This window comes from Oryctolagus cuniculus, chromosome 6, assembly GCF_051225735.1.
Source record: "Oryctolagus cuniculus isolate XC-2025 breed Fujian yellow rabbit chromosome 6, ASM5122573v1, whole genome shotgun sequence".
In the NCBI taxonomy this organism is placed as follows: Eukaryota; Metazoa; Chordata; class Mammalia; order Lagomorpha; family Leporidae; genus Oryctolagus; species Oryctolagus cuniculus.
Window position 1 is genome coordinate 99,830,501 of NC_142872.1, and position 23,367 is coordinate 99,853,867.

Sequence of the window (23,367 nt, forward strand, 5' to 3'; positions counted from 1 at the left end):
CACTTTCAGTCTGTGTGTATCTTTGTTGGCAAGATGTGTTTCTTATAGGCAGCAAATAGATGGGTAGTATTTTTGAAACCATTCAGTCAGTCTGTATCTTTTAACTGGAAAGTTGAGGCCATTTACATTCAAGGTCACTACTGATAAGTAATGAATTGGTCCTGCCATTTTCCATAAATATTCCTATTGTTTACTTTGGATTTCTTTTACTGGGGGACTACTGAGGGATGTTCTGCCTTCACATTCATAATAATGGCTATCTATCTGTTTCTGTATGTAGCACATCCTCAAGCATCTTTTCTAAGGCTGAACAAGTGGCGACAAATTCTATTTCTGTTTGTTATGGAAGGGCTTTATTTCACCTTCATTCATAACTGAAAGCTTTGCAGAGTATAGTATTCTGGATTGACAGTTTTTTCCTTTTAAGACTTGGACTATATCTCGCCATTCCCTTCTGGCCTGTACGGTTTCTGTAGAGAAGTCACCTGTGAGTCTAATTGGAGATCCTCTGAAAGTAATCTGGCATGTCTCTCATGCATATTTTACAATCTTTTCTTTAGATTTTACTGTGGAACTTTTGACTACAATGTGTTGTGGTAAAGATTTTTTCTGGTCATGTCTATTAGGAGTTCTATGTGCTTCAAGAGGGATTTACTGGCCAGTGCCGCAGCTCACTAGGCTAATCCCCTGCCTTGCGGTGCCGGCACACCAAGTTCTAGTCCCGGTCGGGGCGCCAGATTCTGTCCCGGTTGTCCCTCTTCCAGGCCAGCTCTCTGCTGTAGCCAGGGAATGCAGTGGAGGATGGCCCAAGTACTTGGACCCTGCACCCGCATGGGAGACCAGGGTAAGTACCTGGCTCCTGCCATTGGATCAGCGCGATGCGCCAGCCGCAGTGCGCCGGCCACGGCGGCCACTGGAGGGTGAACCAACGGCAAAGGAAGACCTTTCTCTCTGTCTCTCTCTCTCACTGTCCACTCTGCCTGTCAAAAAAAAAAAAAAAAAAAAAAAGAGGGAATTATCCCTGGTATGCAAGGATGGTTCAACATTCACAAATCAATAAATGTGATACATCACATTAACAAACCAAAGAACAAAACTATATGGTGGGGCTGGTGCTGTGGCATAGCAGGTAAAGCCACTGCCTGCAGTGCCAGCATTGCATATGCGTGCTGGTTCGAGTCCTGGCTGCTCCACTTCCAATCCTGCTCTCTGCTGTGGCCTGGGAAGCAGTGAAAGATGTCCCAAGTCCTTGGGACCCTGCGCCCACATGGGAGACCCAAGGGAGACTCCTGGCTCCTGGTTTCAGATCGGTGCAACTCTAGCCATGGTGGCCATTTGAAGAGCAGGCTAGCAGATGGGGAACCCCTTTCTCTCTCTGTCTCTGCCTCTCTATGGCTCTGCCTTTCAAATAAGTAAATAAATCCTTTTTAAAAATATGGTTATCTAAAATAGATGCAGAGAAAGCATTTGATAAAACACAACATCCTTTCATGATGAAAACCTTAAGCAAATTGGGTATAGAAGGAACATTCCTCAATACAATCAAGGCAATTTATGACAAACCCACAGCCAGCATCCTATTGAATGAGGAAAAGCTGGAAGCATGCGACCTAAAGTCCGGAACCAGACAAGGATGCCCACTCTCAGAATTGCTATTTAACATAGTCCTGGAAGTTTTAGCCAGAATCATGAGGCAAGAAAAAGAAATCAAAGGGATACAAATTGGAAAGGAGGAAATCAAACTATCCCTATTTTCAGATGACAAGATTCTATATTTAGGGGACTAAGACTCCACTGAGAGACTATTGGAACTCATAAAAGGGTTCAGAAAAGTGGCAGGATATAAAATCAACATAGAAAAATCAATAGCCTTTGTATACATATACAATGTCAGGGTTAAGAAATAACTTTTAAGATCAGTTCTTGAGGCCGGCACTGTGGCGTAGAGGGTAAAGCCTCCACCTGCAGTGCCGGCATCCCATTTGCGTGCCAGTTCAAGACCTGGCTGCTACACTTCCAATCCAGCTCTCTGCTATGACCTGGGAAAGCTGTAGAGGATGGCCCAAGTCTTTGGGCTCCTGCACTCATGTGGGAGACCCAGAGGAAGCTCCTGGCTCCTGGCTTCAGATCAGCACAGCTCTGGGCATTGCAGCCAATTGGGGAGCAAACCAGCGAGTGCAAGACCTCTCTCTCTGCCTCTCCTTCTCTCTCTATGTAACTGTGACTTTCAAGTAAATAAATAAATATTAAAAAAAAAAAAGTCCCATTCCCAAGAACTGTAAAAAAAAATTAAATACCTTGGAATAAATTTAACCAAGGATGTCAAAGATCTCTACAATGAAAATTACAAAACATTAAAGAAAAAAGACATTAAAAAATGGAAAAATCTTCCATGTTCATGAATTGGAAGAATCAGCATCATCAAAATGTCCATACTACCAAAAGCAATTTACAGATTCAGTGTGATTCCAATCAAAAAACCAACAACATTCTTTGCATATCTAGAAGAAATGATGCCAAAATTCACATGGAAACATAAGAGTCCCCAAATAGCTGAAGCAATCTTATACAAAAAAAAAAAAAAAAAAGCTGGAGGCATCACAATACCTGATTTCAAGACATACTACAGGACAGTTATAATCAAAACAGCCTGGTACTGGCACAAAAACAGACTTGTAGATCAATGGAACAGAACAGAAACTCCAGAAATCAATCCATTCATCTACAACCAACTTACCTTTTGATAAAGGAGCTAAAATCAATCCATGGAGCAGGGACTGTCATTTTAACAAATGGTGCTGCAAAAACTGGATTTCTATATGGGGAAGTATGAAATTCAACCCCTACCTTACACCCTACACAAAAACCCACTCAAATTATTAGAGAATATGGGGGGAAACTCTACAAGACACTGGCATAGGCAAAGACTTCTTGCAAAAGATCCCAGAAATGCAGGCAATCAAAGCCAAAATTGACAAATATGATTATATCAATCTGAGAAGCTTCTGCAATGCAAAACAAAAAACTCAGCAAAGTGAAGAGGCAACCAACAGAATGAGAAAATATTTGCAAACTACACAACTGACAAAAGGTTAACATCCAGATTTATAAAGAACTCAATAAATTCAACAAAAACAAAACAAACAATCCAGTTAAGAAACAGGAAAAGGCCTTGAACATGCATTTTTCAAGAGAGGAAATTCAAATGGCAACAGACACTTGAGAAAATGCTCGGGGTCACTAGCCATCAGGGAAATGCAAATCAAAACTATTAACAGGACTTCACCTCATTCCAGTGAGAAAGGCTCTCATACAGAAATCAAAGAATGACAAATGCTGGCAAGAATGTGGGGGAAAATATACCCTGGTCCACTGCTGGTGGGAATGTAAACTGGTTCAGACACTGTTGAAGACAGTATGGAGATACCTCAGAAATCTGAATATAGACCTACCATATGACCCAGCTATCCCACTGCTGGGAATTTACCAAACCAAAAGAAATCAGCATATGAGTTATCTGTACCTCCATGTTTACTGTAGTACAACCACAATATATCAGATATGGAATCAACCCAGATGTCCATCAACTGTTGACTGGATTAAGAAATTATGGGGTCCATGGGACTGGCACTGTGGCATAGCAAGTAAAGCTGCCATCTGCTGTGATGGCATCCCACATGGGCCCTGGTTTGAGTCCCAGATGCTACACTTCCAATCCAGCTCTCTGCTATGGCCTGGGAAGGCAGCAGAAGATGGCCCAAGTCTTTAAGCCCCTGCACCCACTTGGGAAGACCCAGAGGAAGCTCCTGGCTTCAGATTACCACAGCTCTGGCCATTGTGGCCAATTGGGGAGTGAACCAACAGCTGGAAGATATCTCTCTCTCTCTCTCTCTCTCTGCTTCTCCTTCTTTCTCTAACTCTTGACTTTCAAAGAAACAAATAAACCTTAAAAAAAAAAAAAAGAAAGAAAGAAAGAAGTTATGTGAGTCAGCACTGTGGTGCAGTAGGTTAATCCTCCATCTGTGGAGCAGGCATCCCATATGGGCAACAGTTCTAGTGTCGGCTACTCCACTTCTAACCCAGCTCTCTGCTAAGACCTGAGATAGCAGTAGAAGACGGCCCAAGTGATTGGGCCCCTGACCTGCATGGGAGACCCAGAAGAAGCTCTTGGCTCCAGATCTGCCCTGCTCCAGCTGTTGCGGCCATTTCGGGAATGGATCAGCGGATGGAAGACCTTTCTCTCTGTTTCTCCCTCTCACTGTCTGTAACTCTACCTCTCAAATAAAATAAGTAATAAAATCATTTAAAAAAATTATGGTGTGTGTGTGTATATACACACACACACACACACACACACACATACACACACACTATGGAATATTACTCATCTGTAAAAAAAGAAAAATGAAATCCTGCTTTTGCAACAAGATGGACACAACTGGAAACCATTATACTTAATGAAATAAGTCAGTCCAAAAAGACAGACACCAAATGTTTTCCCTGATCCGAGGTAACTAAAAGAGTACTGGAAATGTAATGTATTAGAGTGAAACAAACATTTTGAGATTCAATGATTGTTTACAGCCTTTGTCTCTTCCATTGAGGAACAGTGCTTTTTTTTCTTCATACTATTTATTGAACTCTTACTTAGTATAGGGTTAATTATAAGATCATTAAGTAATCTGAAAACAGATCTTCATAAAAATCAAGAGTGAGAATTTGAGAGAGGAGGTACAAGGGTTGGAGCATGGGTGAGGGGGTGGGGGAGCATCACTCTGTTCCTAAATCTGTATATAGGAAATACATGAAACATGTATAACTTAAATAATTTTTTAAAAAAATTAGCTAGGACACGTTATTAAACCAGAAAGCAAGAACTGTCCAAAGAATGATGGAGAAACATCAGACGGATGCAAAAGTTCATTTGGAGGCATCATACCACTGGCCAGACCTGGAGTAATTGGAGCATCAAAATAGATGGTGACAGTAACAGACTGTAAACTCATTAAGTAGAAGAAACTCCAAGAGTCCACTGTGATATAAACAAACAGCAAAATGAAGGATAGAGAAAGCTCTACTCTTGGATGCAATTCCAACTAACAAATCTAAGAAGAATACTGGAATTGAACAAATTACTCTTGGCAACCTTCAGAGGCAATATTGATTCAGATAAGAATTGAGACTAGATGCTAAATTGGACAGGTGAAAAAAAAATTTGATGAGGACCAGAATATTTTTAAGTGTATTTACATAGTCTTGAAATATTTCCTCAAAAATACCAATTGCTATTTAAGAACAATAACTTTACAGCAGAGAAGTCTGACAGGCTACTCCATGACAACAAAAGTCATCACCCATGGACAAAACAATATTGGGCGTCTCTTAATATGAAACACTGAGATGAGTTCAGGCAACCCCTGTGTTATATATGCTGAGAATGCATAAATCCTGAGGAAACACCAAACAAACTCAATTGAGGAACATTCTACAAACTATGTATGTGGTCCTGTACAATTCAAACATGTCATTATCATTATCAAGGCCACAAATGTTAGGATCTTAAAATATAAGACCTAGAAAATGTTATAGATTGAAGTGGAATGAAGAAAAAGGGCTGGGGCCAGCTCTGTGGCACAGTAGGTTAAGCCTCTGCCTTCGGCACCGGCATCCCATATGGGCACCAGTTCTAGTCTTGGCTGCTCCTCTTCCAATCCAGCTCTCTGCTATGGCCTGGGAAAGCAGTACAAGATGCCCCAAGTCCTTGGGCCCCTGCACCTACATGGGAGACCAGGAAGAAGCTCCTGGCTCCTGACTTCGGATCGGCGCAGCTCCAACCATTGTGGCCATTTGGGGAGTGAACCAACGGAAGGAAGACCTTTCGCTCTGTCTCTCCCTCTCACTCTCTGTAACTCTAACTCTCAAATAAAATAAATAAAATCTTTAAAAAGGGGGGTGGGGGGGCTAACTGCATGTACACCACATGATGCACATGATTTTGATTAGATACTGGACCTAAAAAGGACATTATTGGGAGAATCAGCGAAATTTGGAGTCTATGTAGTAAATGGTAATTCTGAGCAATGTCAATTTCCTGATAGGAAAGTATCTATATACTCAGAAAATACATATTGACATTCTAGGGGACAATAGGACATTATGTCTACAATTTATTTCATTTTTGACCACGGAGGGGCACATTCAAATGGCAAATCTAATTTCTTTTACAAAAAGACTCTTAGTCCAAGAAGCAGCCAATGGCATACCTATCCCACCAATTAGGAAACGTACTTCCATTTGTACAGCACCTTTCACCCATTTGCCCATGATATAGCTGCTATATTCTGTATGTATCCAGTCTTCTGCTAAGTATTTTACAACTATAGATTTATGCTCTATCTTTTGTTTGGTCTCATCTCATCCTGATAGCAAATTTTTGTTTATTTTTTCATATAGAAGCTTCCAGGATTCTTGCATTACAAAGCCATATGGAAAGTCTATTCTCTCAAATCTTTTTTTTTTTTTTTTTTTTTTTTTTTTTTTTTGACAGGCAGAGTGGACAGTGAGAGAGAGAGACAGAGAGAAAGGTCTTCCTTTTGCCGTTGGTTCACCCTCCAATGGCCGCCGCGGCCGGCGCGCTGCGGCCGGCGCACCACGCTGATCCGATGGCAGGAGCCAGGAGCCAGGTGCTTTTTCCTGGTCTCCCATGGGGTGCAGGGCCCAAGCACCTGGGCCATCCTCCACTGCACTCCCTGGCCACAGCAGAGGGCTGGCTGGAAGAGGGGCAACCGGGACAGAATCCGGCACCCCGACCAGGACTAGAACCCGGTGTGCCGGCGCCGCTAGGCAGAGGATTAGCCTAGTGAGCCGCGGCGCCGGCCTTTTTTTTTTTTTTTTTTGACAGGCAGAGTGGACAGTGAGAGAGAGAGACAGAGAGAAAGGTCTTCCTTTTTGCCGTTGGTTCACCCTCCAATGGCCGCCGCGGCCGGCGCGCTGCGGCCGGCACACCGCGCTGATCCGATGGCAGGAGCTAGGAGCCAGGTGCTTTTCCTGGTCTCCCATGGGGTGCAGGGCCCAAGCACTTGGGCCATCCTCCACTGCACTCCCTGGCCACGGCAGAGGGCTGGCCTGGAAGAGGGGCAACCGGGACAGAATCCGGCACCCCGACCAGGACTAGAACCCGGTGTGCCGGCGCCGCTAGGCAGAGGATTAGCCTAGTGAGCCGCAGCGCCGGCCTTTCTCTCAAATCTTCAAAGAGATGGGAATGAAACTATTTTCTAGCTACTCTGCTCTCATATATACCAGTTAATTTTTCATTATATTTATTTTCAAAAGAAGCTTGTAAGCAAGGTGCCTTTATTTAACTGTAATTTTTCTCTCTAGTCCAAAGGGGGCTATTAAGAATCTAATATAAGCTGCATTTCTTTTTTCAAAAAAAGAAAAGAAAGGAAAAGAAACAACTAATAAATTAGCCTTCATTAAAATAAGAAAGTTCCAATCAACAAAATGCACCATTAGGAATATGGAAAGATATTAGTAATATACATACCTGACAAAGGGTGAATTCAGAATATGTAAGAACACTAATAAGTTAATAAAAAATAGAATACAAAACTTAAAATAGACAACGTAGGTTTTTTTATATGGGAAAAATATCCCAAGCAACACTTAACAGAAGCTACCCTACAACAGACACATAGTGCTTCAACAAACACCTTTATTAGTTATTAGGGAAATGCAAATTAAATGTGAATTACTATTATGCCCTCCAGCATATTAGCTAAAATTTTGAAAAGAGAAGAGATCACATGTTGACAAGAATGTGGAGAGCTCTCCTGCTGGTGAGAGAATAAATTGATATTATTTGACATTATATATTGATCCTCAACACACCCATATTCTATGACCTAACATTTTCAACCCCGGGTATATTTCCACAGAAATATACATACACAAGAACATTCATAGCACTATTATTTCTAATAATCCCTAGCTGTAAACAACCCAAATATCCATCAATAGTATAATAAATAAATGATATAGCTATGCAATGGAACATTAATGGATGTGTCATGCAAACATAATATTGAGAAAAACAAGTTCCCAGAAAAGAATCAAATCTATTAATTCAACAAGAGGGCACAACTAATCTGGCAGAAATCAGAACAGTAGTTTCCTTTGGAGTTGTTTAACCAAACAACTGATGGAAGCCATTGGGGCACCAAGCTCTACAAGTATAATCTGTGCACTTGCCTGTGTGTAACATTATACTTCATTCCATCCCCTCAGCTCACTGCAACATTTACCAGAGGAAATGCTCATCTCCACTGGTCTTGTAAACTCTTCTGTTTTCTTCCTCCAAATCCTGCTGAGTTACTTCCTGCTATAATGCTCTAAAGTGCGACCTGACCCAGAGGTTGGCAAACAGTTGGTCCTGCTTTACTTTACATGCCATGGAGAGCTGTTCTGCTCCACGCCACATGCCACTCCCAACAGTCTCACAGAGCAGGAGTGAGACCAGGTGTGTGGGGGCTGTGATGCATACAATACTCAAAGCACTTGCATTTTGTTTTATTCCCTCACCCACAACTTTTTGCAGTGATTCCCCAACTAATCTTGCTGTTAGTATTTCTTGCCTTCCATTCATATGTGAAACTGAATTTCCTAAAATGCATTTAAATGCAACATCTATTTGGTCATGAATATTATTATCCCCAAACTATAGATCCCACAGAGCTAGCTTTCAACTCCATCACAATCCACTGCCTAAGTACATCTTCAGTCTTATCTCTTACTAGTCATTTACCTGCCCTAAGACTGTCTTTTGCAATTCCAGCATCCCATATGGCACCAGCTGAGTCCCGGCTGTTCTACTTCCAATCTAGCTCCCTGCTAATCTGCCTGGGAAGCAGCAGAGGATGGCCCAAGTCCTTATGCCCCTGCACCCACATGGGAGACCTGGCTTTGACTCCTGGTTTGGCCTGGCCCCACCCCAGCTGTTGCAGCCATTTGGGGAGTCAATAATTGGAAGATTCCCCCCACCCTCCCTCTCTCCCTCCCTCTCTCCCTCTCTCCCTCCCTCCCTCCCTCCCTCTCTCTCTCTCTCTCTCTCCACCCCTTCATAGTTCTGACTTTCAAATAAATAAAATAAAGCTCTAAAAAAAAAATCACATAAATTTTTTTATGGAACCCACTGTCCAGATTCCTACTTCAGTATCTTCCCTCACAGAATCCTCAGTTAGAATATTCCTCCTTCTCCTCTATTCCTGCCTACTCTTTTCAAGGCCCATAGCTTGCCTTAGCTTCTTCAGTTCATAGTTATCACTACTTTTAATACTGACACTATTAAAATTCACTTTACACTTAATCTTCACCATCAAGTTACATATTTATGTACAAGACTAAGATCTTCACAGAAAAAGGTATAAAACATAAAAAATGTTTTATATCTCTTACGTATCTAAAATGAAGTGCCAATGGTGGAGTAATAATGATCAGCCAACAATGCAAAGTTTTAAATATTATAAAAGTAGACATCTTACCAGTTTCAAACTACAAACAATTTTTTCCTTTATTGTCATAATACTTGGCTTATTTAAGCTAAATTAATGAATGCAGCAATCAGTTGGATAGAAATTCATGGAGTTCAGGAAATAGCAGTCCTTGAAAGAGCAAACCACATCTACCCAGCACAAGCCCAGAAGAAAGAAATGTCTGCATGATGCAGTTATGAGCCTACCCATGTGGACTACAATAGGTTAAATAGATTAGAGAGCCATTGCCAGCAGGCAAAATGTATTTTCTTTAACTCCTTCACAAAAATGCCTACGGTGATATTAATATTGATCAGAATTGAATTAAAAAGTTAACAAATGAGTGAACAAATGGATATATGACTGATATACACTCAATTTTTAGGGACTTTATTAACTTGATATTATCAATCAATGCAATATATCAAATACAAGTCTCTTCCCATTGGCTATATAATGCTGTGGGTATTACATGCAAATAAGAACTTTTTTAAAAAAATTAATCTTGGAAGCTTAAGATTAGAACAGCTATTTACTTAGCAATTTTTACATGAGTGATTTTTTTGTATGTACATTTCTTAATAAATTATACATAAGTGGTCTAAACTATCAACCATTTCTAAATTTTCACATCATTAAGCACAATGGTAAGATGCTTATGGCTAATTTTATAATTTTTATTGAAGTAAAGAATACCTTTATTAAAAATATACTTTACCAGCCAGCACCGCGGCTCACTAGGCTAATCCTCCGCCTACAGCACTGGCACCCCGGGTTCTGTCCCGGTTGCTCCTCTTCCAGTCCAGCTCTCTGTGGCCCGGGAGGGCAGTGGAGGATGGCCCAGGTCCTTGGGCCCTGCACTCACATGGGAGACCAGAAGGAAGCACTTGGCTCCTGGCTTTGGATCGGCGCAGTGCACCGGCTGTAGTGGCCATTTGGGGGGTGAACCAACGGCAAAAGGAAGACCTTTCTCTCTGTCTCTGTCTCTCTCTCACTGTCTAACTCTGCCTGTCAAATATATATATTTAAATAATTTAATAATTTAATAATATTAAATAAATATATATATACATACACACTTTACCTATTTTAAAAATCTGATCATTTCAGGGCCAGCGCTGCGGCGCAGTGCATTAATGCCCTGGCCTGAAGAACTGGCATCCCATATGGGTGCCGGTTCTAGTCCCAGCTGCTCCTCTTCCAATCCAGCTCTCTGCTATGGCCTGGGAAAGCAGTACAATATGCCCCAAGTCCTTGAGCCCTTGCACCCACATGGGAGACCCAGAAGAAGCTCCTGGCTCCTGACTTCAGATCGGCGCAGCTCCAGCCGATGTAGCCATCTGGGGAGTGAATCATCAGATGGAAGACCTCTCTCTCTCTCTCTGACTCTCCTCTCTCTGCGTAACTCTTCCAAATAAATAAATATTTATTCCCAGTGATCAATTTCTGTTCACAATTGATCATAATGAAAGGACTAAGAGTCAAAGGAAGCACATAAACAAGTCTAGTACCTGCTAACACTAACCGATAGAATAAATAAAGGGGAGAGTGATCCAACATGGGAAGCGAGATACTCAGCAGACTCATAGAATGGTGGATGTCCTAAACAGCACTCTGGCCTCAGAATCAGCCCTAAAGGCATTCCGATCTGGCTGAAAAGCCTTTGAGAGTATTTCAGGCATGGAAAGCCAAGACACTCTGGCAAAAAAAAAAAAAAAAAAAAAAAAAAAAAACCCTAAATGAAAGATCTCTGTGAGTGAGATCCCAGTGGAAAGAACACGTCTTCAAAGAAGGAGGTACCTTTCTCTGAAGGGAGGAGAGAAACTCCACTTTGAATATGACCTTGTCTAAACAAGATAAGAGTCGGTGAACTCAAAAGGCTTCCATAGCCTTGGAAACTCATGACTGGTGCATAGGGAGATTACTGGTGCCATAAACAGGAGTGTCAATTTGTAAAGTCAACAACAGGAGTCACTGTGCACTTACTCCTCATGTAGGATCTCTGTCCTTAATGTGCTGTACATTGAGACTTAATGCTATAATGAGCACTCAAACAGTATATTTCGCTTTGTGTTTCTATGGGGGTGCAAACTGTTGAAATCTTTACTTAATGTATACTAAACTGATCTTCTGTAAAAAAAAAAAAAAAGAAAAAGAAAAAGAAGAAGAAGAAGAAATTAGCAATTCCCAACTTGACTCTCACTGGGATTAAACATGACAATAGGTCTGATCTGATTTCATCATCATTTAAAAAATCATCTAATATTTTTCACTTTGTGTGGGAGCAAACTGTTGAAATCTTTACTTAATGTATGCTAAACTGATCTTCTGTATATAAAGATAATCGAAAATGAATCTTGATGTGAATGGAAGGGGAGAGGGAGTGGGAAAGGGGAGGGATGCGGGTGGGAGAGACGATATGGGGGGGAAGCCATTGTAATCCATAAGCCATACTTTGGAAATTTATATTCATTAAATAAAAGTTTAAAAAAAAATCTGATCATTTCTATCTTTGTAAAAATCACTGTCAACTATTTTCTGTGTTTTCATCCACATGTTTTTGTCATTTAAAATGTAAAAAATGTGTTTTATATATCAACTAAAGCAAATTTTAAAAATAACTGCATTCACCCTCTTCATTTTCTCACCTTCAGCTATTATTCAGCTGTTGAGAGGCAGGGCACACACTATTAATACCTGCTGGCTGTGCAGTGGCATACTATATAAATGAAATACAAAGAGAACAGCACATACAGCATGCAACAACATAACAGAAGGAACAGAGTCAGTGCCGTACCTGGGTTATTATTAACATTACTTTTGGGTGGTTTCTGGACCGGTTTGGGAAGTGTAGATTCAGTCAAGGCTTTATTAGCAACAGCTTGTTGGGCCTTCTTTATACTGCTTCCTTCGGATTCCCATGTCTGCTCACCAAGACTCAGCTGCACTGAGAACATCTTAGAAAAACATAAATAGACAAAGAAAACATTTAAAATTTCCAGGAAATAAAAGAGGCTATCTGAGAGAAAAACAAATACCCCACAGAATCAGAATGTTAGAGCTAGCAGTGACCTTAGAAATCATTTGCAACAAAAGCTCTTATTCTACTCTGAGAAAGAGTAAGAGATAGTCCCAAATTCTGTTATTTACTTCCCAAAGAATTAAGAGCAGCTCTAAACATACATTTTCAGTAGAATAAATCAAGAACTCTCTTCCCTAAATAGAATCACATTGTGAATGTCATTCAAATAGTCCTCAAACAAGTGAATGTAGTATACAGAGTAAGAGAAACTGTAAGAAAAGCCAAAAAGCCCTGTCTCCATAACCTTTTCATAAAACTGAATTCCTGGGGCCAGCACTGTGGCGCAGAAAATTAAGCCACTGCCTGTAATGCAATAAGTGGTGCCTGTTCATGTCCCAAGTGCTACACTTCCAATCCAGATACCCACTATTGGCCTGAGAAAGCAGTGAAAAAAAAAAAGCCAAATTGTTGGGCACCTGCCACCCACATGGGAGGCCTGAAGGAAGCTCCTGGCTTCGGCCTGGCCCTGCCCTGGCCATTGCAGCCATTGTGGCCATTTGGGAGTGACCCAGCAGATGAAGTTCTCTCTCTGTCTTACTCTCCCTCTCTGTAACTTTGCCTTTCAAATAAATAAACAACTCTTTAAAACAATTTCTTAAACATAAAACTTACTACAATGTAGTCAATAAAGACATACAATCCTACTAAATTAGTATATCACCAAGAAACTCTTCAATCCTCACAATGAACATTTAACCAGTTGGCAAATTCCGTCCATTTTAACCTCATAAATATCTCTTAAATTGTCCTCCTCTCTCTGCCAATGATAATGCACTGAATTCAGCCTGCTTCCATCTTCAGCTTAGATGTAATTATCACCTAACTGATTGCAGCTAAAACGATCATTCTAAAATTCAAACCCAACTGCATCACCCCAACCATCCACTACGTTAAAAACCTTCAACTGCTCCCATTTCAGCATGGCACAGATTTTGTTCCTGTCCATCCTCACTTCCCATACACCCTTCCCCTTGCACATCCTACATCCTGTCTACAATATATGAGCCCTGAAACTTACAGTTTACCTTTACAATCTAAAATCAAGTTACAAGACACCCACACAACTGCTTTACTCCATAGACTGCTTATCTCTTTGCAATATTAAGATGCTGCTATTTATTAATATAAAAAATAAACCTTTAAAGAAAGGAGATAAAGAAAGGAGATCAGGCAGAAAATATCTTAACTAAGGTATTGAAATTGGCATCAGCAATAACTGTAGAATGAAATTGTGTGCCTCCTAAAATGATCAAGTGAGAAGTACACATCAACAACTACATATTATTCTTATTGGCAAACAATGCTCAACCTGAGCCGAATTATAGGAAAATAATCAAACAGATCTAGTTTATGGGCTATTCAACAAGACATCTGGCTTAGACTCCAAAAACACCAATGTTATGAAGGGAAAAAAACAACAGAAAGAAGGAGGGCTGCTGTATCTTAAAAGATATTAGAGAGAAATGAAAAGACAACGTATGAGTCTTAATTAAATTTATAACAGGGAGTAAAAGCCATAAAGGACATTAAGAGGAGAACCACAGAAACCTGACTATATGGATTATACTTTGGTTTGAACATGAACCTCAAAGTTCATGTAAGGTAAACTAACCCCCAGTGCAACGGTGCTGCGAGGTCATCACGGTCTGCCTCACAAATGATTACTGTCAAATGGCAGGAGTGGGTCCTTGTCAAGAGAAAGGCCTTGTGTGAAAGTCAGTTTGGCCACCTCCTGCTCTCTAGCACTCACTTGTCCAGACCACCATGGATGAGGCAACAAAACGTCCCTCACCAGATGTGGCTCCTCAGTCTTGGACTTCTCAATCTCTAAAACTGTAGGTCAAATAAATTTCTTTATAAGTGACTCAGTCTCTGGTTTTGTTACAGAGGCACAAAACAGACTAAGGAAAATTACATTTTAAATAATATGAAGGCAGTTCAGTTTATAGGAAATCAAATTAAAAGATAAAGGGGCCGGCACCGTGGCACACTAGGCATACTTAATCCTCCTCCTGCAGCACTGACATCCCATATGGGCACCGGTTCTAGTCCCAGCTGCTTCTCTTCCAGTCCAGCTCTCTGCTGTGGCTTGGGAAAGCAGTGGAGGATGGCCCAAGTGCTTGGGCTCCTGCACCCACATGGGAGACCAGGAGGAAACACCTGGCTCCCGGCTTCGGATCAGCGCAGCTCTGGCCATTGCAGCCACTTGGGGAGTGAACCAACGGAAGGAAGACCTTTCTGTCTCTCCCTCTCACTGTCTGTAACTCTACCTCTCAAATAAATAAATAAAAATCTTTTAAAAAATAAAAAATATAAATTCATTTGGGGGCAAAATATTTTGAAATTCATGCAGTTTTTTTTAATAAATACACATTTTCCATGAACTTTTTGAGGATCCCTCTTTTTTATGTTTATTTTTTAACTTGAGAGAAAGGATGGGGGCAGAGAAAGAAAAAGAGAGTGAGCAAGTGCACTCTGACCCACTGTTTCACTCCCTGAATGTGCTCACAACAGCTGAAACTGGCCAAAGCTGGGAGTTAGAGGCTCAATCCAGGGTGGCAGAAACACACTTATATGAGCTATCACAACTGCCTCCCAGAGTCTATATTAGCAAGAAGCTACAATCAGGAGCTGGACTCAGGAGCTAGTTGGGAATCAAACTCATGTGCTCAGATATGAGACACAAGTGTCTTAACCATTAGGCTAAACACCCACCCAACCTCCATATGTTTAGTCAAAATTAAAGTTCCTGAAGCACTGTTGTGCAGAAAAATGTCTTTAGTCTTATAACATAGATTTGTGTTTAAGAGTAAAGTGTCACGATGGCTGGAACTGACTTTCAAATTGGTCAAGGAAAAAATTTATGTCAATATAGAAGAAGCAAGAAGTAAAGTAACATGGCAAATACAGTAATGAACAGTGACTCTGAAAAATATATGAGTACTGACTTCATTACTCTTTCTTTTTTTTGATTTTTCAAAATGAGAGTTGGAAAATATTTACCATCATTTTAAACTCAAAAATACATAGCTACCTGTTAAAAGTGATTGATTTTTCTTTTATTCTGATTCAGTTTAAAACATATACCTAATATATTTACCTGATTTTAAAATGACTTTTCAATAACTACTTCTTTAAAAAAAAGTTTGGATTTAACAAAGATTGTTGCCACCAAAATAATAAAATGTAAATGTCTTACATCACAGCATATGTAATACATAACCCATATGCTAAAAAACAAATATCTACTGTGAATACTAGACTATGAGATTCCTGACAGTATCAGCAAAGCATATTAAATTTACTCTGCATGTCTCCAAACTTGTCCTTGATAAACATAATCAATAAAACTAATTGACCATTGGGAATTTCCATACTCAAGAGGCATAACATCAAACAAAACATCATCTCCCCCACACCGTCTCCTCCAAAATCACTTCATACTCCAGAATAATCTATCAATTATTCTCAATTAAATAATCAATCATTCAAAACCTTAAAAACCTGTTTATCCTTGCCTTTTTTATTTATTTTATTTATTTATTTATTTATTTTGACAGGCAGAGTGGACAGTGAGAGAGAGAGACAGAGAGAAAGGTCTTCCTTTTACCATTGGTTCACCCTCTAATGGCCGCTGCAGCTGGCGCGCTGCAGCCGGCGCACCGCGCTGATCCGAAGCCAGGAGCCAGGTGCTTCTGGTCTCCCATGAGGGTGCAGGACCCAAGCACTTGGGCCATCCTCCACGGCACTCCTGGGCCACAGCAGAGAGCTGGACTGGAAGAGGGGCAATCGGGACAGAATCCGGCGCTCCAACCGGGACTAGAACTGGTGTGCTGGCACCGCAGGCGGAGCATTAGCCTATTGAGCCACGGCACCAGCCTATCCTTGCCTTCTTAAGACTCACTCACGGGGGCCAGCACTGTGGTGCAATAGGTTAACCTTCCACCTGTAGCGCTGGCATCCTATATGGGCACTGGTTTGAGTCCTGGCTTCTCCTCTTCCAATCCAGTTCTCTGCTATGGCCTGAGAAAGTAGTGAAGATGGCCCATGCACTTGAGCCCTGCATCCACGTGGGAGACCTGGGAGAAGCTCCTGGCCCTTGGCTTCGGATCAGCACAGCTCTAGCCATTGCAGCCATCTGGAGAGTGAACCAGTGAACAGAAGACCTTTCTCTCTGTCTCCCCTTCTCACTGTAACTCTACCTCTCAAATAAATAAATAAAAAAAGCTTTGGGAAAAAAAAGACTCATTCATATAAATCTCCAAACTGTTCCTTGCAATTTCTATCGTCACCACCTTAATCTAAGACCCTGCTTCACTTCCTGTCTTCTAGTCTTTCCTACCTTCTAATCATCCAAATGTCACCATTTTCCCAGTCTAAGTCCAGACACCTGAGTGGTCTTTCTTGTCCATGTCTCTCTCCATTTGCTCCTGCATCCGATTACCAAACAATTCATTCAACTTCAATCAAGTTCTTCAATAAATTGGAAAATTAAAATTTATATCTGGCTAGTCAGAAGTTTGGAAGAGTCAGACTTGTGACTAACATGTGAAATGAGGGTAGCTCTGTGGGACTGAGCTCTTAGCTCATGTGGGCAGTCAGTATCATAACTGAGTTAAGTTGCAGGATACCCAGTGGGTGCACTCTGAGAATCAGCTGATAAGGGGAAACTCTCACATACCTGGTATCAGAAGTACAGTGTTGAGAGTATAGAAAAACAAATTTTCTGTTTACCATCCTAAAGCAGTTCCCTTAACATCAGACTTCCCCAATCAAGCTACCTTTCTTATCACCATCAACATGAACATTCTGAAAAACAAAAATGTCTCCAATAAATATCTAGTTTTCTATGATTTCTCTTAAGACTCCCACTATAATAAAATGTTCAGTATTTTCAAATGGAAAGCCTGGAGACTAAGTAATGGGTCTCCTATTTACTATGTGCAACATTGAGAAATTAATTATTCTAATTCTATTTTCTTCTTTAGTGAAACAAGACTCATAAAAACACATAGGATGGCTGTGAAAATGAAAACAAAATGGTGTAAATGGCCCCATTTAAAAAGCCACAGACTGGGGCCGGCACCATACTGTAGCAGGTAGCCACTGCCTACAGTGCCGGCATACTATATGGGAATAGGTTCAAGCCCTGGCTGCTCTTCTTCCGATTCAGCTCTCTGGTATGGCCTAGGCAAGCAGAAGATGGCCCAGATGCTTGGGCCCCTGTACCTGCACGGGAGACCCAGAAGAATCTCCTGGCTCTTGGCTTCAGATCAGCCCAGCTCTGGTCATTGCAGCCATTTGGGAAGTAAAGCAGTGGATCAAGGACTACCTCTCTCTCTCCCTCTCCCACTTCCTCTCTCTCTCTCTCTGCCTCTGCCTCTCTGTAACTCTGCCTTTCAAATAAATAAATAAATCTTCAAAAAAAAAAGCCAAAATCCAACTATATGCTACCTACAAAAACTTAAATGAATTTCATATTTGTCCTATCTCCAAAATATCTCATTATTCCAAAGTCTAAAAAATTCCAAAATCTAAAACACTCCTGATGCCAAGAAATTTGGGTAAGGAATATGCAATATGATCTAACACAAACCAAATCACGTTTCAGAGTAAGGATTATTACTAATGGTGGTGACAGTCATTTCACAAAGATAAAGGATCAAATCAATCAAGAAGACATAGCAATCTTAAACATTAAGGCACCTAAAAACACAGCTTCGGGGACCGGCGCTGTGGCACAGTGGGTTAAAGTCCTGGCCTGAAACACCGGCATCCCATATGGGTGCTGGTTCGAGCCCCAGCTGCTCCACTTCCGATCCAGCTCTCTGCTATGACCTGGGATAGCAGTAGAAGATGGCTCAAGTTCTTGGGCCCCTGCACCCACGTGGGAGACCCAGAAGAAGCTCCTGGCTCCTGGCTTCAAATTGGCGCAGGCAGCTCCGGCCGTTGCAGCCAATTGGGGAGTGAACCATCGGACGGAAGACCTCTCTCTCTCTGCCTCTCCTCTTTATGTGTAACTCTGACTCTCAAGTAAAAAATAAATAAATCTTAAAAAAAAAAAAAACACAGCTTCAAAATAAATGAAGCTAAAACAGGTCAAATTATAACTGAAAACAGAAAATCCAAAATGATTATCAGATTCAATACCCTCTCAATAACTAATACAAGTAAGCAGATATCAGTAAGAATATAGCAGACCTGAACAAATTTCGATGAACACGACCTGACATTTTCAGAACACTAAAAACAAAAAGTAGAATCTACATTTGTTCTCAATTTCTCACACAGCCTGTAACAAAATAGATCATATTCTGTGCCATAAAACAAACCTCTATAAATACCAAGGATTCAAATCACAGAGTATGTTCTCTGACCAAAGCAGATTCAAATTACAAACCAGTAACCGAATGATTCTGGAAAATCCCCAGATATTTGGGGACTAACTACATTTCTAAATAATCCATGATTAAATAAGCAACCAACAGAGAAATCAGAATGTACTGAAGTGGGAATTTCATTTAGCACAGCAGGTTAAGTCTCCAGTTGGGATGCCTGCATCCCACATCAGAGAACCTAGTCTGAGTCCCAGCTACTCTGCTTTTCATCTGCCATCATCCTAACACAAATCCTGGGAGGCAGCAGGTGACGGCTCAAGTACTTGAGGCCCTACTCCCCATGTGGGAGACCTCCTGGAGTTATGGGCTCCCAGCTTTGGCTTGGCCCAGCACTAGCTATTTGCAGGCATTAGAGGACTGAACTAGCAGAGTTTGTCTGTCTCTCTGCCTTTCAAATGAAATAAAAAGTTTTTTGAAATAAAGTGTAAAAAAAAAATTACAGGGGCCAGCGCTGTGGTGCAGCAGGTTAAAGCTCTGGCCTGAAGTGCTGGCATCCCAGATGGGCACGGGTTCTAGTCCCAGCTGCTCCTCTTCCGATCCAACTATCTTCTATGGCCTAGGAAAGCAGTAGAGGATGGTGCAAATGCTTGGGGCCCTGCACCCCCGTGGGAGACCCTGAAGAAGCTCCTGGCTCCTGCCTTAAAATTGGCGCAGCTCCAGCCATTGAGGCCATCCGGGAGAGTGAACCAGCAGATGGAAGACCTCTCTCTCTGGCTCTACCTCTCTCTGTAACTCTTTCAAATGAATAAAAAAAAAAATAAAATAAAATAAATTTTAGAAAACTCTTAAAAAACTACAAAGTATTTTTGTAGTATAATATGAAATATATTTAGTTTTGGACTCCTAAAACACAAATGAATTTCTTGAGTCAGCAGCAGTCTTTTCTTATTCACAAAGAACCTGTGAATAAACTTCTCAATTTACCCTAATAATGTTACTTAGGTGGGGCCTCTGGAAGAGCACTGGTGAGACCCAGAAGAAGCTCCAGGCTCCTGGCTTCGGATTGGCCTCGTTCTGGCCGTTGCAGCCATTTGGGGAGTGAATCAGAAGATGGAAGACTCCTCTCTCTCTCTGCCTCTGCCTCTCTACAACTCTGCCTATTAAATAAATAAATCTTTAAAAAAAATAAAAAAGAAATGAGAAAGGTAACTTGAAAACTCATGCTTAATGGGAAGGACACACAACAGCCAAACAATGCTGAAAAAGAACAATCCCTTGGAGGCCTAACACTTCAAGAATTAAAAAGCTAGTGACCAACTAGCATGGTATTAGCATAAAGACAGAAAAATGGGTCAGGGGTTTGTACTGTGACACAGCAGGCTAAGCTGCCACCTGTAATGTTGTTGTCTTACATAAGCAATGGTTAGAGTCCCAGCTGCTCCAGTTCAAATCCTGCTCCCTGCTAATGCACCTGGGAAAGCAGAACAATGGCCAAGTACTTGAGCCTCCACATGGGATACCAGGATGGAGTTCCAGGCTTCTGGATTCAGTCTGGCCCAGCCTTAGGCATTGGGGGTAAGACTGATCTCTCTCCACCTCCCTCTTCCTCTCTGTAACTCTGCTTTTCAAATAAATAAATAAATATTAAAAAAAAAAAAGTCAAGTCAAAAAATGAGAAGATAAAGTAAACATTAAATTAATCATTTTGAGTTGCCATTCATTGTTCAGATTCTGAGACCCAAGGGAGGAAAGAGGAAAGCAGAAAGTACGTAAACACAGGTTACCACATTCCATCAAGGTGTGCAGAGTGTGAGAAAACTCTCCACCATCCGGAAAACATCAACTTCTGGCCAGTGTCCCTCAAATCTGGGTCCATTTCAGAGCTTTAAAAATATTCCAAGTGGGCCGGCGCCGCGGCTCACTAGGCTAATCCTCCGCCTAGCGGCGCCGGCACACCGGGTTCTAGTCCCGGTCGGGGCGCCGGATTCTGTCCCGGTTGCCCCTCTTCCAGGCCAGCCCTCTGCCGTGGCCAGGGAGTGCAGTGGAGGATGGCCCAGGTGCTTGGGCCCTGCACCCCATGGGAGACCAGGAAAAGCACCTGGCTCCTGGCTCCTGCCATCGGATCAGCGCGGCGCGCCGGCCGCGGCGGCCATTGGAGGGTGAACCAACAGCAAAGGAAGACCTTTCTCTCTGTCTCTCTCTCTCACTGTCCACTCTGCCTGTCAAAAAAAAAAAAAAAAATTCCAAGTGGGCCTCACTCAAGACCAATTAAATTAGAATTTCTAGGAATGACACTCAGGCATAAGTATTTTTTGAAGCTCCCTGATGATTCAAATAAACAGTCAATATGAGACCTACTACTGTAAGTGTATGTGGGAGTAGGGGGAGGGGATAGGTGTGGGGACAGGGTATATGCAGATGTGGTTTTGTGCGTGTGCGTTTTTGAAAATTGCCATAATTATAATTATTTAATGTTGCAAGAAAATTAATGAGCCATGACTAGGTTTAAATCTGTCTTGCCAGAGACAATAATTCATTTCATTAAAATACATTTTATGTCTCACTTAAAGCCACTGATACACATGCATGAATGAAGATGACTTTTTTCCACTAAAAGAATCCAGACTTAACAACTTAATATTAGTTATTAATTAAAATTAGTTAAGAATGCCGCCGGCGCCGCGGCTCACTAGGCTAATCCTCCGCCTTGCGGCGCCGGCACACCGGGTTCTAGTCCCGGTCGGGGCACCAGATTCTGTCCCGGTTGCCCCTCTTCCAGGCCAGCCCTCTGCCGTGGCCAGGGAGTGCAGTGGAGGATGGCCCAGGTGCTTGGGCCCTGCACCCCATGGGAGACCAGGAAAAGCACCTGGCTCCTGGCTCCTGCCATCGGATCAGCGCGGCGCGCCGGCCGCGGCGGCCATTGGAGGGTGAACCAACAGCAAAGGAAGACCTTTCTCTCTGTCTCTCTCTCTCACTGTCCACTCTGCCTGTCAAAAAAATAAATAAATAAAAAAATAAAAATAAAAATAAATAAATAAAATTAGTTAAGAATGCCAATTTTTCTGGTACTCTTTTTTTCAAAAAATTACCTACAGGCTAAATGAGATGTTCTATGGCCAAAGAACTCAGAAAACAAGTTAGCAAAAGGCATCCCCAAACCTCCTGAAAACTCAAGGAAACCCTGGGACTGTCTAGGAGTAGGAAGTATCTATGAGACCCAGTAGGGTCCACGTTCACCACAACAAACCTATTCACCTTCAAAACCTGGGTTGTGAGAGGATACAGATGTCAAGCCAGTTCACAATGTCCTCCAAAATTTGCAAAGGATTTCCAAGGAATCTTAGGGAAACCAGAATCCTCCAGATTCCTCTAGAATGTTCCCACGTAACCTTGCCTTCCTTTATCAAACAAGAGTAAGGTTGGCTTCAGGGAGAAACTAAATTCTTCCTTCCTAAGGTAACGCCAACAATGCTCTGCCAAACCCTAAATATGCAGGAGCCAGCAGGGGCACTGAGCTAACTCTAATTGGTGCTACCTAAATACCAGTCGGGGTGAACATCTGGTGCAGCACACAGGCCACGGCTGAGGACACCTGCGTCTCCTAAGTGAGTGCCTGAATTTGAGTGCAGCGTGGCTCCCGATTCCAGCCTCCTGCTAATGCACAAGCTGGAGGGCAGCAGGGATGCCTCAGGTGGTTGAGTCCCTGCCACCCATTTCAGAGACCTGGACTGAGCTCTGGGTTCCTGGCTTCAGTCTGCCCAGGACAGGCTGCTGTGATACCTGGGGATTTCCCTGCGACCCTCTGCCTTTCAAGTAAGAATAAATTAATTAACAAGTTAAGCATATCAGAGTCAAGGAGCCCCTGACCACAGTGTTTCTATCCCTGATGAACAGAACTCACTTCAGTGATAAACAGTGCCCCTCAGAGGAAATGTGAGTCCACGGAACTCTGACGGACTTGGAACTCTTTCAATGACTCTTAGAAACATGTGCTTTCTCTGGATTATAACTTATAATTTAGGCCAAAATCATAAAAGCAAACACGAAGCAGAGTATTTCTTTAAAAGAAAAAACAAGTTGCCTCCATAGTGCAGTGGGCAGTACGTCAGTCTCAGAAAAAACATCATTATCTATTCTTTTAATGTTTATGCTGAATTCTTCCAGTACATTCTAGTTTGCAGATTTCTACTTGTACATGACTATATAAAAATTATGTTCCCAGGGGCCAGTGCTGTGGCGAAGGGGGTAAAGCCACTGCCTGAAGTGCCGGCATCCCATATGGGCGCTGGTTCAAGACCCGGCTGCTCCACTTCCAATCCAGCTCTCTGCTATGGCCGGGGAAAGCAGTCCTTGGGCCCCTGCACCTGCATGGGAAGACCCGGAGGAGGCTCCCGGCTCCTGGCTTCGGATCAGCACA

General features: G+C 41.9%; 1 protein-coding gene across 50 annotated transcripts in view; it reads right to left on the bottom strand.

Moving 5' to 3' along the window:
* The window catches only part of STAU2 (staufen double-stranded RNA binding protein 2), a 368,761-nt gene that overhangs the window by 279,600 nt on the left and 65,794 nt on the right, over positions 1–23,367 (bottom strand). For all 50 annotated transcript variants that reach the window (XR_016235741.1, XM_070075214.2, XM_070075206.2 and 47 more), the window contains one exon: positions 12,328–12,487. Coding sequence is in view for 45 of the 50 variants with exons in the window: in XM_070075214.2 (XP_069931315.1) it covers positions 12,328–12,487 (160 nt within the window). In the remaining 5 variants the exon portion in view is untranslated. The remainder of the gene's footprint in view (positions 1–12,327; positions 12,488–23,367) is intronic.